Raw genomic sequence first — 13,110 nt, 5'->3', positions numbered from 1 at the left:
TATAGGCATACAAAAGCAAGTGTTATCACAGCTGTAATCCAGAAGACATTTAACTGAAGTTACAGAGAGCAGACTTGAAAACATATACATCCTTTTTCACAATGTATATAAAAACCCTTCACAAGTATTTTGGTAAATGATCAGTCTCATGGAATAAAGACTGCAAAAAACTGAAAGGTGCAACAAAAACTATTGAAAGTAACAAGTTCTGTTCTACACTTTCCTTTTCCATTGTTAATTGTGGTCAAATACACATGCACTATGGTGCTAACTATATTGTGAATCATATTGTGATAGAGACATGACACAAAACCCAATACCCACAGGTGCTGTTGAGAGATTACATCTCCAAGGTTAGGAGGTCGACATGGTTGAAATGTCTGGCCAATATTCGATCATATTACTGCTTGATGAAATGGCAACATATAGCATTTCCTCAACAATGAAATGTTCAGTTCAATGTTGAGCTCTTGCATGCACTGAATTTCAGCAAAGCATTCAGAACCAGCATTCAGAAAATCATCTACAACATTTGCTTTGCAGAATAGCTTAATTGTACCCATCCCCTATAAATGGACAAACGTGCAAAACAAAGTGATATTTAAAGCACATTCGGTCCAGGTGGTGACTTTTAGCATTGTTTTCAGCTGTCCTTATATCAAGCGTTAAAAATATTAAAAACAGTCAAGTGCATGTACAGGATTGTTACTTGCCAAGGTACTACGTATACCTACCAGCAGACTTGCACTCGTGCCACAAGACTCATAGGCTCAGCCCCTACTGTAAGACCACTCTGCAGTCCCGTTCAACACAACTTCTCAGTTTTATCATGGACTTTGAAGGGGCTGTTATTGGTGGGCAATTATACCATTCTGGTAACTTTCAGTACCAGTCTGGTTTAAATATTTAATATTTGCTATGGAAAATTTACACCAAAAATTGCATGAAAATGCTAGGATAGGATTGCAAATAATTAGATCTATACATATTTGATATCCTGGTGCTTTTAATATCAATATATTTTAATGAGCCAAATACATTGGAATTTCTGTGACCACTTACCATTTGTCTGATCGACTCGAAATATCATGCATTATAAATGTGAGCAAGTCCACAAAATAGCTGGGCAGTTCAATGCAGTTCCCCCTAAACAATCTTGTTCACTATACCTGTTCTGGGTAAAGAACTTAATAAAAGGAAATTTCTAAGTGCAACATGATTCTTTTAAAAGCCAAAAAAAAAACAAATTGCCTGGGATGACTATCTTGCAATAATTTAACAAATGATTTCACAATGAATAAATATTTATGTCTTAGTAAACATGTTTAGATGTTTTATTTTCTTCCCTCTCAGTTACCAAAGGATTGTACATCTTCCTCTGGTTACATTTATGTATACCTGCTTCAAGCACTAACTGAGGGTTGCCCTAAGAGGTATTGAAATAAATAAACTGGTCAATGTATTAAAATCCACAAAACAGCTACATTATTAGAATGACGATCATAATCTGAAGCAGACCTGCAACAGTATAAAAATGAACCTTCAGACAATTTTCCTTCAATCTTCTATATCAACAGTTTAGTGTTTGCTTGCATGTTCCAGCAGCAATGTCACAGTGAACAATATATTTGGAGCATTTTACTACCGTACCAAAAGGAAGGATAAATGTTTAACATACAAAAACCACAAGTAACAGTAGCAAAGTTATGTTTCTACATAACAATGCTTTAAAATTTGCCCATTTCTGAATATTGGTCCCATATAGAAAAATAACTTAGTTACTGCACACGGGCTTGACTAATATTTGACCAAATAAATTTGAAGGCATTAGAAAAGATACAAGACCATAAGGACTGGATAAATTACTCTTATGTAATTTAGGACTGAAATACAAGTCATTGTAAAGAGTGCTGCTGTTACGCAGGCTGCTGTTGCTGGTCAAACAGATCGAGAAGACAAGAGAGCAAGGCTTTGACAACAGGACTTGTACCTTCCACATCTTAGCACTAACTTTATGGTCTCATTGCCACTTTGAAGCACTACCTTCTAATTTGCCAAGAAACATATTTAGTCAAAATACAAAGCTTATTCACTTGTTATTGTGTTTACTAACTTGCCAATAATTTACATTTCAAATGTCTATTTTCACACATTTCCCCAAAAGTGACTTTTGTTGGAACAATTTTTAAACCATGCAAAACACAGCACATTTGTTCCGTTAAAGAAAACTTGAAGCAAGAGATACCATTATTGTCAAATGTTAACCTGTCTCCTTGCATTCCTTCAGGTTATTATGGCTCATACAGCAAAACCAACTCATGAAAAAAAAATTGACCATCCATCTGGACACAAGATTGTCTAGCTCTACATTTGTATCCCACCAAAATATGTGTCAGCACATCTTAAACAACCCATCACGTGAAAGACCATTTTTATATGTTTTGCCTTTGTTTTCTATAATTCACTGGACTAATCAGTTCTAGTAGCAGTTAATGAAAGCTAAAAAAAAATTCTAGCTGTTGTCACATAGCAGAGAATTAAAACTAAACAAACTGTGAAACTGCCGATCATTGTCCTGTAATAAAATTGAGGCAGTATTAGCCAAAATAGCTTATTAGCTGATTGCATTAATTAATGCAAAATAATGAAGAAAGGAGGCATTGTGATTTCACGGCTACATGTAAAGGTGCTTTTTGTAGGTTTTAAACGATGATTTATGTCAAATGAAATGTAACGGCATCAATCAATACCATAGAAATTCCATTGTGAATATAGTGCACTGTGCAACATACAACAAAGTTTGGCCGACTGTATCAAAGAAGTCATCCTTCCACTTCTCAAAATATGAACAATTAGGGATCAGGCACAGACGGCATATCACCGGGTTCTTTTAAGGGTTATGCACTTAGTTTCTGGTAAAATCCAACCCCCATCACAAGAGAATACACTTGTCCTTTTCTTTTTCTCTTGGTTCCTTGCGCTGTTTCCGTTCAGTGGCCCCATGTGGTCTTCCAGCAGCTGCTGCCTGTGATTGTTGCCCTTCCTGGAATTTGAGAAGAAAACAGACACAAAAAATGTAAAGTATTTAAGTCACATTAATAACTTAATGCCGAAAAGGAAGCGTCATTTTAGCACAACACTAATCCTGAACCTACACCCCCAGTTCAACTACCCTCAAGCAAATATCCAAACGTCTGCAACACGGTTTTGGTAGTTTTTGGAAACTGGAAAAGGCCCAATCCCGCCCAATAGAAGCATGCTACAGCTCAGTTGATCAGATTGTTGCGGATGATGATTGTGGAGAGCCCCAAGGGGAAGGAAAAGTGGAAAAAAGTTATTTAAATGTTGAAGAAATGTAATCAATTTATCTATTCCCAACCTCAGTTGGTGCTGCTATGTAAAGTCGAGTCACATTAAAATGGAAAATGTACACAGGCTTCCCACAAAAATAAATAAAATTGGTGGGTCAGTTATTCACACATCCTTCCTGGCAAATGCCTACATAGTCGGAATGGAAGAGGCCTGGAGCAGGTCTCTGAATATCTCTACCAGAACGGGGGTAAATACAAAAGACTGGGACGAGGATAATAGGAAAAAAATACAATAATTTTATAGTAATAGTCCTCTGTAAAAGCATTAATTGTAAAGAAAGGTTTTCCGATGCAGATTTTGAATAATGCACATGCTGAGTCAATTGCAATTGAATTATTTGTTCATTTTAAAGGGTGTTGTGCGAATTTACTCTTGATCACCCAGCTCTCAGTTCTTCAGCACGTTGCTGTGTATTCACAATATTTCCAGGCAATGCATTTCACCAATTGCTGTGCTCCACTACTTTTATATTTGAATTAAAGCTGTGCAACATGGCAGTGGGATTATCTACCACTATTAGCCTTTTCTTTCACTTTTAGACTGAAGGTTAGAAGAATGTTTATTCCTCCGAAAATGAAGATTCTGCAGAAGAGAACAGAGCAAAAGCAGTTGGCATTTAATTGATTCATTCCTTCAAGCAAAGAGTTGGATCAATATCTGATTGGAAGTTATATGGATAGGTAGAAGTATAGACTAATTGCTCAAATATTCCATCAACCGATTTAATTTGCTTCAATTGCTGATTTTCTAATTTTAAACTTAATTTATAATTATTGCATATATTTAATTATAATTAATCTTTATTATTCTGATTTTACTATTGTATGCTCCTTATTGCATTATTTGCAAGGTCATTTGAATTTCTTTTTTATTTTAGTTTTTTCGCCTGTGTCTATCTGCGTGAGCATTTTGGTTGCCGCTTCAGACCCGAGCCTCTGACCTCTTACATTTCCTTCTCCCGCTTTTTCTTTCTTTCCCTCCCTGGTCAATATCTCAACATGTTGTGAAGCGCCTTGGGATGTTTACTGTGTTCAAGGCGCTATATAAATAAAAGTTATCCAGTACAGTGATTCTTGTGTTGCTTGGGAGAGAATCATCCACGGTGGGCTACTGGCTCGGGTTAAATTGGGAGATGTGGAAGTGGATAGATATTCTGGAGTTCACTTGATTAACATTAAGAGGAAAGGGAGCAATTGTATCGACATTTCCCTCAGTAGATTAAATGTCGAGTTCACGATGAGGTAGACTGCATATACTCTGTGGTAGTAGCAGCACAGGTGGGATGGAAGAGTCCTTTTTCAATTCATGATTTTGTGTGTTACTCTATACCGATATTTTAACTTGTGAAAGGAAACAAACCCTAAGGTGTATGTGTTTTAATTCACTAATCCTGTGAAATTTAAAGCTTTATATGTGTAAATAATTTGACTATATTTGATTAGAAAGTAATTTTCTCGAAAGTTCGTGTCACTCACTATGGTGCACCACATCAGCATACTGAATTCCTGAGCAGCTGAGTAAATAATACAAAGTCAGTATGCCCTGGTGATTTCCAACATAGAATTCCAGCTATCAACTCGACTAGGTACACAGATACCAACTCAGGAGGTAAGGGAAGCAAGATCAAAAGAGTCTAGCCAATGTATGGCATTTCATACCAGTTCAAATACAGCAAAGGAAAAAGGCCTGGGAACAAGATTATTTTTGTTTCATACTGTAGTACAATAGTGACCTTGTGTGTTCTCCATTAGTCAGTCAACTACAATGAATCACAGTTGATTTAGGAATTTTAGGAACAAGCGATTAGAGCCAAAAAAAACATGTTCCTTTTTCATACCTGAAACTTGCTGACCTGCGTTATATTATCCTTCAACACCTTCTTTCTCCACAAACGCATCCAAATGTCCCTCGATACCTTTTACACTCTGTTTCAAAGCTTTTCTCCAGTAAATTTTTTTACAACTATTACCTTTTGGGTAAAAATTCCACCCAAGTACCCTTCTTATTCTCAACTTACTGATTTGTAACTTTGCTCCCTGTTTTTGTCCAATTCCCTTCGTAATCTTCAAGTTCCAACAAAGAAACTAGCCCAATTTCTGTCATTTTCTGTTATACTTTGACACCCTGATACCTGGACACAGCACAGCTGCTCGCCCCTGGACCCCCTCAAGAGCAACAGTATCCTCCCTTGGAGTAGGAGACCAAAATTAATCAAAGCATTGATGATAGAATTGTTTTGCACTTGGTAAAAGTTTATTACCTGGCTTTGAGCTGCAGCTGCCTGTTCCTGTTCATGGTAGAACTGGGATGCTCGTCTGTCCTCCTCTTCCTGCAGTTTTTTTGCCAGCTCCAGATCACTAATTCCTTCAGGAATCTGTTCCCAGGATAAGTCCTGGCTTTGCTGCTCCTGCTGTAAGGACAATGCCATCAGATAGTCCTGAGAGAAGAAATAATGTCCCATCAGGAAATCCCTGGATAGGGGATCAGTAATTACCCTTGAAGTGCAAATATAATTCTACTAATATTGGATAGGGACAAATCTGATGTTAAACTGAAACATGCTTTATAAAGTTCCAAGAATTTTCTTTATGCACTGGATATTCACCGTGATTTCAAAGTAATTCGTTTAATGTTAAAATGCAACAAAAAAATCCAACACTCTCTTTCATATCCCTTTCTATCAGGTGTGGATTCTATACTTCGATCAGAATCCTTTCCAAGTCTAAATGCTTGATCAGGTAGCAGAATGTGCATAGCGCTGGGTCACGCTGGACAGAATATTCAGACGGTTAATCGTGTGTAAAATAATGACACTAACCACCAGGCTGGAATCTTGGGCACTAGGAGATTGAAGCTACAGATGTTGAAACATGACTTCAAGACAGCAGCACAATGTGGAATATCCAATGGCACCTAAGTAAATCTGAATGATGCACCTGAATGACCCCATTAGTCAGAAGCAATAAAGTTACAAGGGAACTGTAATGGTTGATTAGTCATTTTTAACCAATGGGTTTCACTTTTTATTAAAATGGGATCTTCACTGGTATAATTGTTCTGGTGGTGGAGTGCTACCTGATACTGGGTATGATTGATCAGAGCTAGTTTATCACTATGCTAGGTTTCAGGACAACAAGCAGTTTTCGGAATGACATGGAATTTACAGCACAGAAACAGACCATTTGGCCCAACTGGTCCATGCTGGTGTTTTGCTCCACATGTGTCTCCTCCCACTTTACTTCATCTAAACAACAGCAACAACTTGTATTTATATAGCACCTTCAATGTAATAAAACGTCCCAAGGTGCTTCACAGGAGTATTAGAAGACAAAACAAATACATTTGAAACCTAGCCACAAAAGTAGTACGGCAGATGACCAAAAGCTTGGTCAAAGAGGTAAGTTTTAAAGAGTGTCTTAAAGGAGGAAAGAGAGGCGGAGAGGTTTAGGGAGGGAGTTCCAGAGTTTAGGGCCCAGGCAGCTGAAGGCATGGCCACCAATGGTTGAGCGATTATAATCGGATGCTCAAGAGGGCAGAATTTGAGGAGTGCAAACATTGTGAAGGGCTGTGAGGATAGGGAGGGCAAGGCCATGGAGGGATTTGTAAACTAGAATGAACATTTTGAAATTGAGGCGTTGCTTAACCGGGAGCCACTGTAGGTCAGTGAGCACAGGGGTGGGGTGATGGGTGAACGGGGCTTGGTGCTAGTTAGGACACGGCTGCTGAGTTTTGTGTGATCTCAAGTTTACGTAGGGTAGAATGTGGGAGGTCAGCCAGGAGTGCGTTGGAGTAGTCAAGTATGGAGGTAACAAAGGCATGGATGAGGGTTTCAGCAGCAGATCAGCTGAAGCAGGGGTGGAGATGGGCAATGTTACGGAGGTGGAAATAGGCAGTTTTAGTTATGCCGCGAATATGTGGCCAGAAGTTCACTTCAGGGTCAAATATGGCAGTGAGGTTGCGAACAGTCTGGTTCAGCCTCAGACAGATGCTTGGGAGAGGGATGGAGTCGGTGGCCAAGGAACGCAGTTTGTGGCAGGGACCAAAGACAATGGCTTCGGTCTTTCCCAATATCATATCCTTCTATTCCTGTCTCCTTCATTTTTTTAATCTAGCTTCCCCTTAAATACTTCCATGAGATTCACCTCAACTATTCCATGTGTAGCAAGTTCCACATTCTAACACTAGGAATCTGGGCTACTCTCACTGTAGCAGCATTTAAAACGAGTTTTATTTTATGGATATTGCCAAGTTAGCATTCTCAGTTCCATTATAAAAAGGAAATAGCACACATTATTACTAGCAGCCGTGGAATCTTTCCAAAAACAGAAAACACTACTAGCCCATAAATCTGACCGTAAACAGGTGAAGGGATAGTTCTGCAACAAACACAGATATCAGGCCCTCACCACTATAGTTGCAAGACCAGCAATTTATTAACATTAATTTTAACAGTGCAAAGGCTAGCATTACACTTCAAATGTGTCCAAAAAATACCCAAAGTCTTCTCTCATGTCATCGACTACCACTGCCATTTGAAATTTCCTACCAGTGCTATCTTTAATCACACTGGTGGAAGGTTTTAGAATACAAGGTAAACTACACACGTTGGGCTCAAAATTGGCCCACCCACCAGAGAAGCGCCGACTTTGTGGGCTGAAAACAGCGCCGAAAAAATGTCTCCAGATTCTGGCTGCTCTGTGGCCTCTCCCATGGCTTGCCGCAGCGTGGTCTGTCGATTAGGGGGCGGAGCTAGGGCCCTGCGCGAAAAACAGTGCCGGCAGCTCTCCGCATACGCACTGGAGGTTTCGTGCATGCGCAGAAGCTCCTCTGTTGCGTGGGACCCGATTCATCCCGCCCCATCCCAGGCCGAGAGGCCTCATGACGCATGCCGGGCTAGAACTATGTTCGCTGGAATAGTCAGAGCGAGAGAGTCGGGGAGAGAGCGAGAGAGTCGGGGAGAGAGCGAGAGAGTCGGGGAGAGAGCGAGAGAGTCGGGGAGAGAGCGAGAGAGTCGGGGAGAGAGCGAGAGAGTCGGGGAGAGAGCGAGAGAGTCGGGGAGAGAGCGAGAGAGTCGGGGAGAGAGCGAGAGAGTCGGGGAGAGAGCGAGAGAGTCGGGGAGAGAGCGAGAGAGTCGGGGAGAGAGCGAGAGAGTCGGGGAGAGAGCGAGAGAGTCGGGGAGAGAGCGAGAGAGTCGGGGAGAGAGCGAGAGAGTCGGGGAGAGAGCGAGAGAGTCGGGGAGAGAGCGAGAGAGTCGGGGAGAGAGCGAGAGAGTCGGGGAGAGAGCGAGAGAGTCGGGGAGAGAGCGAGAGAGTCGGGGAGAGAGCGAGAGAGTCGGGGAGAGAGCGAGAGAGTCGGGGAGAGAGCGAGAGAGTCGGGGAGAGAGCGAGAGAGTCGGGGAGAGAGCGAGAGAGTCGGGGAGAGAGCGAGAGAGTCGGGGAGAGAGCGAGAGAGTCGGGGAGAGAGCGAGAGAGTCGGGGAGAGAGCGAGAGAGTCGGGGAGAGAGCGAGAGAGTCGGGGAGAGAGCGAGAGAGTCGGGGAGAGAGCGAGAGAGTCGGGGAGAGAGCGAGAGAGTCGGGGAGAGAGCGAGAGAGTCGGGGAGAGAGCGAGAGAGTCGGGGAGAGAGCGAGAGAGTCGGGGAGAGAGCGAGAGAGTCGGGGAGAGAGCGAGAGAGTCGGGGAGAGAGCGAGAGAGTCGGGGAGAGAGCGAGAGAGTCGGGGAGAGAGCGAGAGAGTCGGGGAGAGAGCGAGAGAGTCGGGGAGAGAGCGAGAGAGTCGGGGAGAGAGCGAGAGAGTCGGGGAGAGAGCGAGAGAGAATCTGTCAGAGTCAGTGAAATACCCAGTGGAAGTAGAGGTTCCATGTCTCCTTTGGCAGGTTGGCAGTTTGTCTTAGAAGTCATTTTCTGCTTGGATGTCAGTGGCCTGTGCTCTCTCCATCGTCCCGCACCTATCCCCGACCAAGTAGCCTCCCGCACTGGCCGGCCCGCTGACTTCCCGGGCCAAGTTTTGATAGGAAGGTAGGACTTAGTTTTATTTCTTCTTGAATGTTGTTGTGCTTTGTTTAATGCTTTGCAAGGTCCTCTCTGCTTCCTTTCCCCTATCTCTGGCCGAATGGTCTCAGATGTACCAACCTGCGCTGATTTCTTAACTCAATGCAAGGGTTTTCTATGCTCCAAACTATACGCTGGCATGTTAGTTTGGCGCAACTATTAGCTGTCCAAAGTGACCTAAATGGCCAAAACGGATGTAGGTGGCTGGTAACGCCCCCTTTTGAAAAAAAAACTAAACTAAAAAAAATCCTAACTGAATGTGCAAAATGGGGATTTTTACGATACTTCAGAAAAATCAAGTTGCTCCAAAAAAAAAAATGGAGCAACTCCTGGTCAATTTTGAGCCCATTGATAGGAGATTGTCAAGTAACAATGTGGGATGTTGGAACAGACTATACAAGTGAAAGTGCCAAATGAATGGTTTTTAGAAGTTTCAAAATGAACTTGTCCTGTTCTAATGCTTTTAACATATCAAAATGTTCCACAGTCCTTTATGCAATAAACACACACCAGATATAATGTGATATCAGGACACTGCATCTGAAAATATTACAGAAGTGGCTGGGTGAGGAATGTGTGAAATAGAGAAAATAAGTAGGCATGTGCAGTAAGTATATGGGCATTTTAATTTATAGCATGCATGCTATGTAAATGAAACACATAGGGAATCCATGGTCATGGTGACAATACAACTGTAAGTATATTTCAGTGCTGTTACCTAACCACATATATAATTTCCAGTCTGGTCGTGAGTTAGGAGACTGGCAAACAGCAGCTGGAATCCCTCACATGCATCATGGAACTATCACTAAAACTTCCTTGTCACACAATGATTTCCACCTCCCCTACCAAATATAGTGCCCCCTGAAAGATACAGTGCCTACTCAACTCATTAATGGTTCACATATTCCAAAAGACACAGCAGAGTACCAAAGGTCCAAGTGAGGCTTGTGATTCTCGTCATTAGTACCAAAGGTCCAAGTGACGCTAGTCATTAGAAGAAAATCCCTCCACCCCATAGAGCAGCAGATGCAAGCAACGAGCTCGAGTAAAACAGTTGACATAGAAACATAGAAACTAGGTGCAGGAGCAGGCCATTCGGCCCTTCGAGCCTGCACCACTATTCAATATGATCATGGCTCAACAACGTTGAACCATCTCCTCCAGCCTTATGACCCTGCATGGACCCTCCACTTCTCCAATACATGTCTCCTTGACTCCTGCTGCATCACTGGCCAGTCAGCCACTATGCTTTTGTCCTTTGGAACTCCTGTTAAAATGACACCTCCATTCCTGCTTTCAAGACCATTTCTTTCAAACGGGCCCTCCGCTCTCAACCCCAACAGTTTTCCTCTTTTTCTTCTACTCATTGTCCACTGCCTTTTTCTCCTCAATGTTAAGTGCTTGGAGTCAAAATGCTGCACGAGGATGGCTACAGAAATGCAAGTTGCTGGTGTGTAAATTAACTGCACTGTAACAGTATGAGGACAGATGCTGATCAAATACATTGAAAAAATCAAATTATGTGCTACAGCAATTGTGGAAGTTTATCTGTAAATAAACACAAGTGGGCTGTGTCATGTATCTTACATTATTATATATAACTGTATCCTAACATGTTATACATGACGGTAATAAGATATGACCTGTAACCACCAGCATACCTTGCCACCAGGGGTGCACTTGCAAGACACAGGTACATAAGGACAGGTCTCGGGCAAGTGCAGCATTCCAGAGCTGTGAAATAAAGGTGCAGGTCCAGAGTGACCTTGACTTCACTACATGCCTCGTGTGAATCTGTACTGAGGGGACAAGACTTTACAGGCTTAATAATTATATTACAACTCTAGATATTCTAGGTTTACAGCTGAAAGATAGCCCGAGTGATGACAAGATCAAAACCCATGAGCAGCTCCAATGTATTAATTCCTGACCTCAGTAATATCTAATAAAGATGTTCAAGTTGCATGTTCGATGAAAGCAGCTGGTAGTGGACATTGTGTTCTAAGCAATCATCAACAACCGATATCTGAATAAAGCCTGCTCTTCATGATATACCTGATCTATTTGATCCTGCTGTCCCTTGTATACGGTTTCTGGGTCAGATGGGGGTCTCAGGTGAAATTCAGAGTCACAGAAATTTCCATCTCCATCCACACTGTGTAAACTCTCCCAGACCACCTTCTCTTCTGTAAGAAAGCCCTGGTCAGTCACCAGTAGATACAGCTGACCCTATTAAATTAATTAAAAAAAAAGGTTTACATTTCAACAGCACAACTAATTAAATGGACTTCATTTCAGTCAGAGTTTTATCGATAGAAGAAACAGCGAAAAAAACTAACATGAAAGGTTTAGTTAGTTCAGCTAATTAACTGCACTCGTGAACAGTAGTTCGTAACTATTCCTATCCTCTAGATTGACAAATGCTATGCGCAGAGGCATTTTTGCCACCATTCTGAATAAACTTGAAACTGTAGCTTATGTGCCCTAAAAAAATCATTGAGAGTAAATGTTACCTCAGACATACATTGCTGTTTATGCCCAGTAAGCTTAGATTTGAGTGATTAATACAAATATACCACAACGTTCTTTATAAAGTCCAATTATGTAGCACAGTACGATGCAGTCTGTCAACATTGTCCTTTCAACCTTGAAACTCAATCCAGCCCAGACAAACCAGTCTCCTCACTGCAGCCAAGTGAAACAGCTTTGGGCTGTAACAACCCAAGTCTTTTTGAATACGACGTCCACAAAATTCAACATCAAATTCAAAGGCCACAAAGATGGTTGGTGCAGGAAATGGAATGCTCACACTGGTACAGCAGGCATTCCCTAAAGGTTGGGGGAAGAATGCTCTGCATTTTACCCATGAATTTTCCAAGTGGGTAGCACTTGGGGTCCAAGTTTCGGCCTCAGTTGCTCCTGATTTTTTTGGAGCAACTGGTGTAGAACGGAGTAGCTTAGAAATTAAAATTCTCGGCATTTAGTTTGCTCCAGTTCTCGTCAGTTAGAACAGTTTCACTTTGGAACAGAATTTATTTTTCAAAAGGGGGCGTGTCCAGCCTCTTACGCCTGTTTCAAAGTTTTGGCAGTGAAAACTTACTCCAAACTAACTTAGAATGGAGTAAGTGAAGATTTTTGTACGTTCGAAAAAACCTTGTCTACACTTTAGAAAATCAGGCGTAGGTTACAAATCAGGTGTAGGGAATGGGGGGTGGGGGGGGGTTTAAAGGGAAGTTTACTTCAGTTTTACAAATAAAGAGCCATCAATAATAAATGATAAAATCATCAATAAATCAACCAATAAATCAATCAAAAAAAAATTAATAATTTTTTAAAAATCAATAAAACAAAACATTTTCTACTTACCGACTGCAGCACCGGGAGCCCTCCAACAGCGTGCTGGGATGTCCCCCCCACAGTGTGTCTCGGTCAGTGTCTCTATCTCTCTGTCTGTCAGTGTCTGTGTTTCTGACAGCGAGGGGAGGGGGAGGGGGGGGTAGAGGGAGTGAGGTGGGGGGGGAGGGAGGGGAGAAGGGGGGGGAGAAAGAGAAAGAGAAGGGGAAGGGGGGGGAGAAAGAGAAAGAGGAAGGGGAAGGGGGGGAGAAAGAGAAAGAGAAGGGGAAGGGGGGGAGAAAGAGAAAGAGAAGGGGAAGGGGGGGGAGAAAGAGAAAAGAGAAGGGGAAGGGGGG

The 13,110-nt window shown here is 41.9% G+C and overlaps 1 protein-coding gene across 1 annotated transcript in view; it reads right to left on the bottom strand.

Annotated features, from left to right (window-relative positions):
• Nucleotides 1-988: 988 nt before the first annotated feature.
• LOC139228325 (ubiquitin carboxyl-terminal hydrolase MINDY-2-like) overlaps nt 989-13,110 on the bottom strand; it is a 36,757-nt gene continuing 24,635 nt past the window's right edge. Inside the window, exons 3-5 of the mRNA XM_070859511.1 lie at nt 11,477-11,650; nt 5,633-5,809; nt 989-3,043 (exon numbers count right to left, since the gene is read on the bottom strand). Of these exons, the coding sequence (XP_070715612.1) occupies nt 2,933-3,043; nt 5,633-5,809; nt 11,477-11,650 (462 nt within the window). The 3' untranslated portion in view covers nt 989-2,932. The remainder of the gene's footprint in view (nt 3,044-5,632; nt 5,810-11,476; nt 11,651-13,110) is intronic.

This window comes from Pristiophorus japonicus, chromosome 17 (assembly GCF_044704955.1).
Source record: "Pristiophorus japonicus isolate sPriJap1 chromosome 17, sPriJap1.hap1, whole genome shotgun sequence".
Classification (NCBI taxonomy): Eukaryota; Metazoa; Chordata; class Chondrichthyes; family Pristiophoridae; genus Pristiophorus; species Pristiophorus japonicus.
The sequence above is the reverse complement of the archived record's forward strand: the minus strand, read 5'-3'. Positions and strand labels throughout refer to the sequence as shown.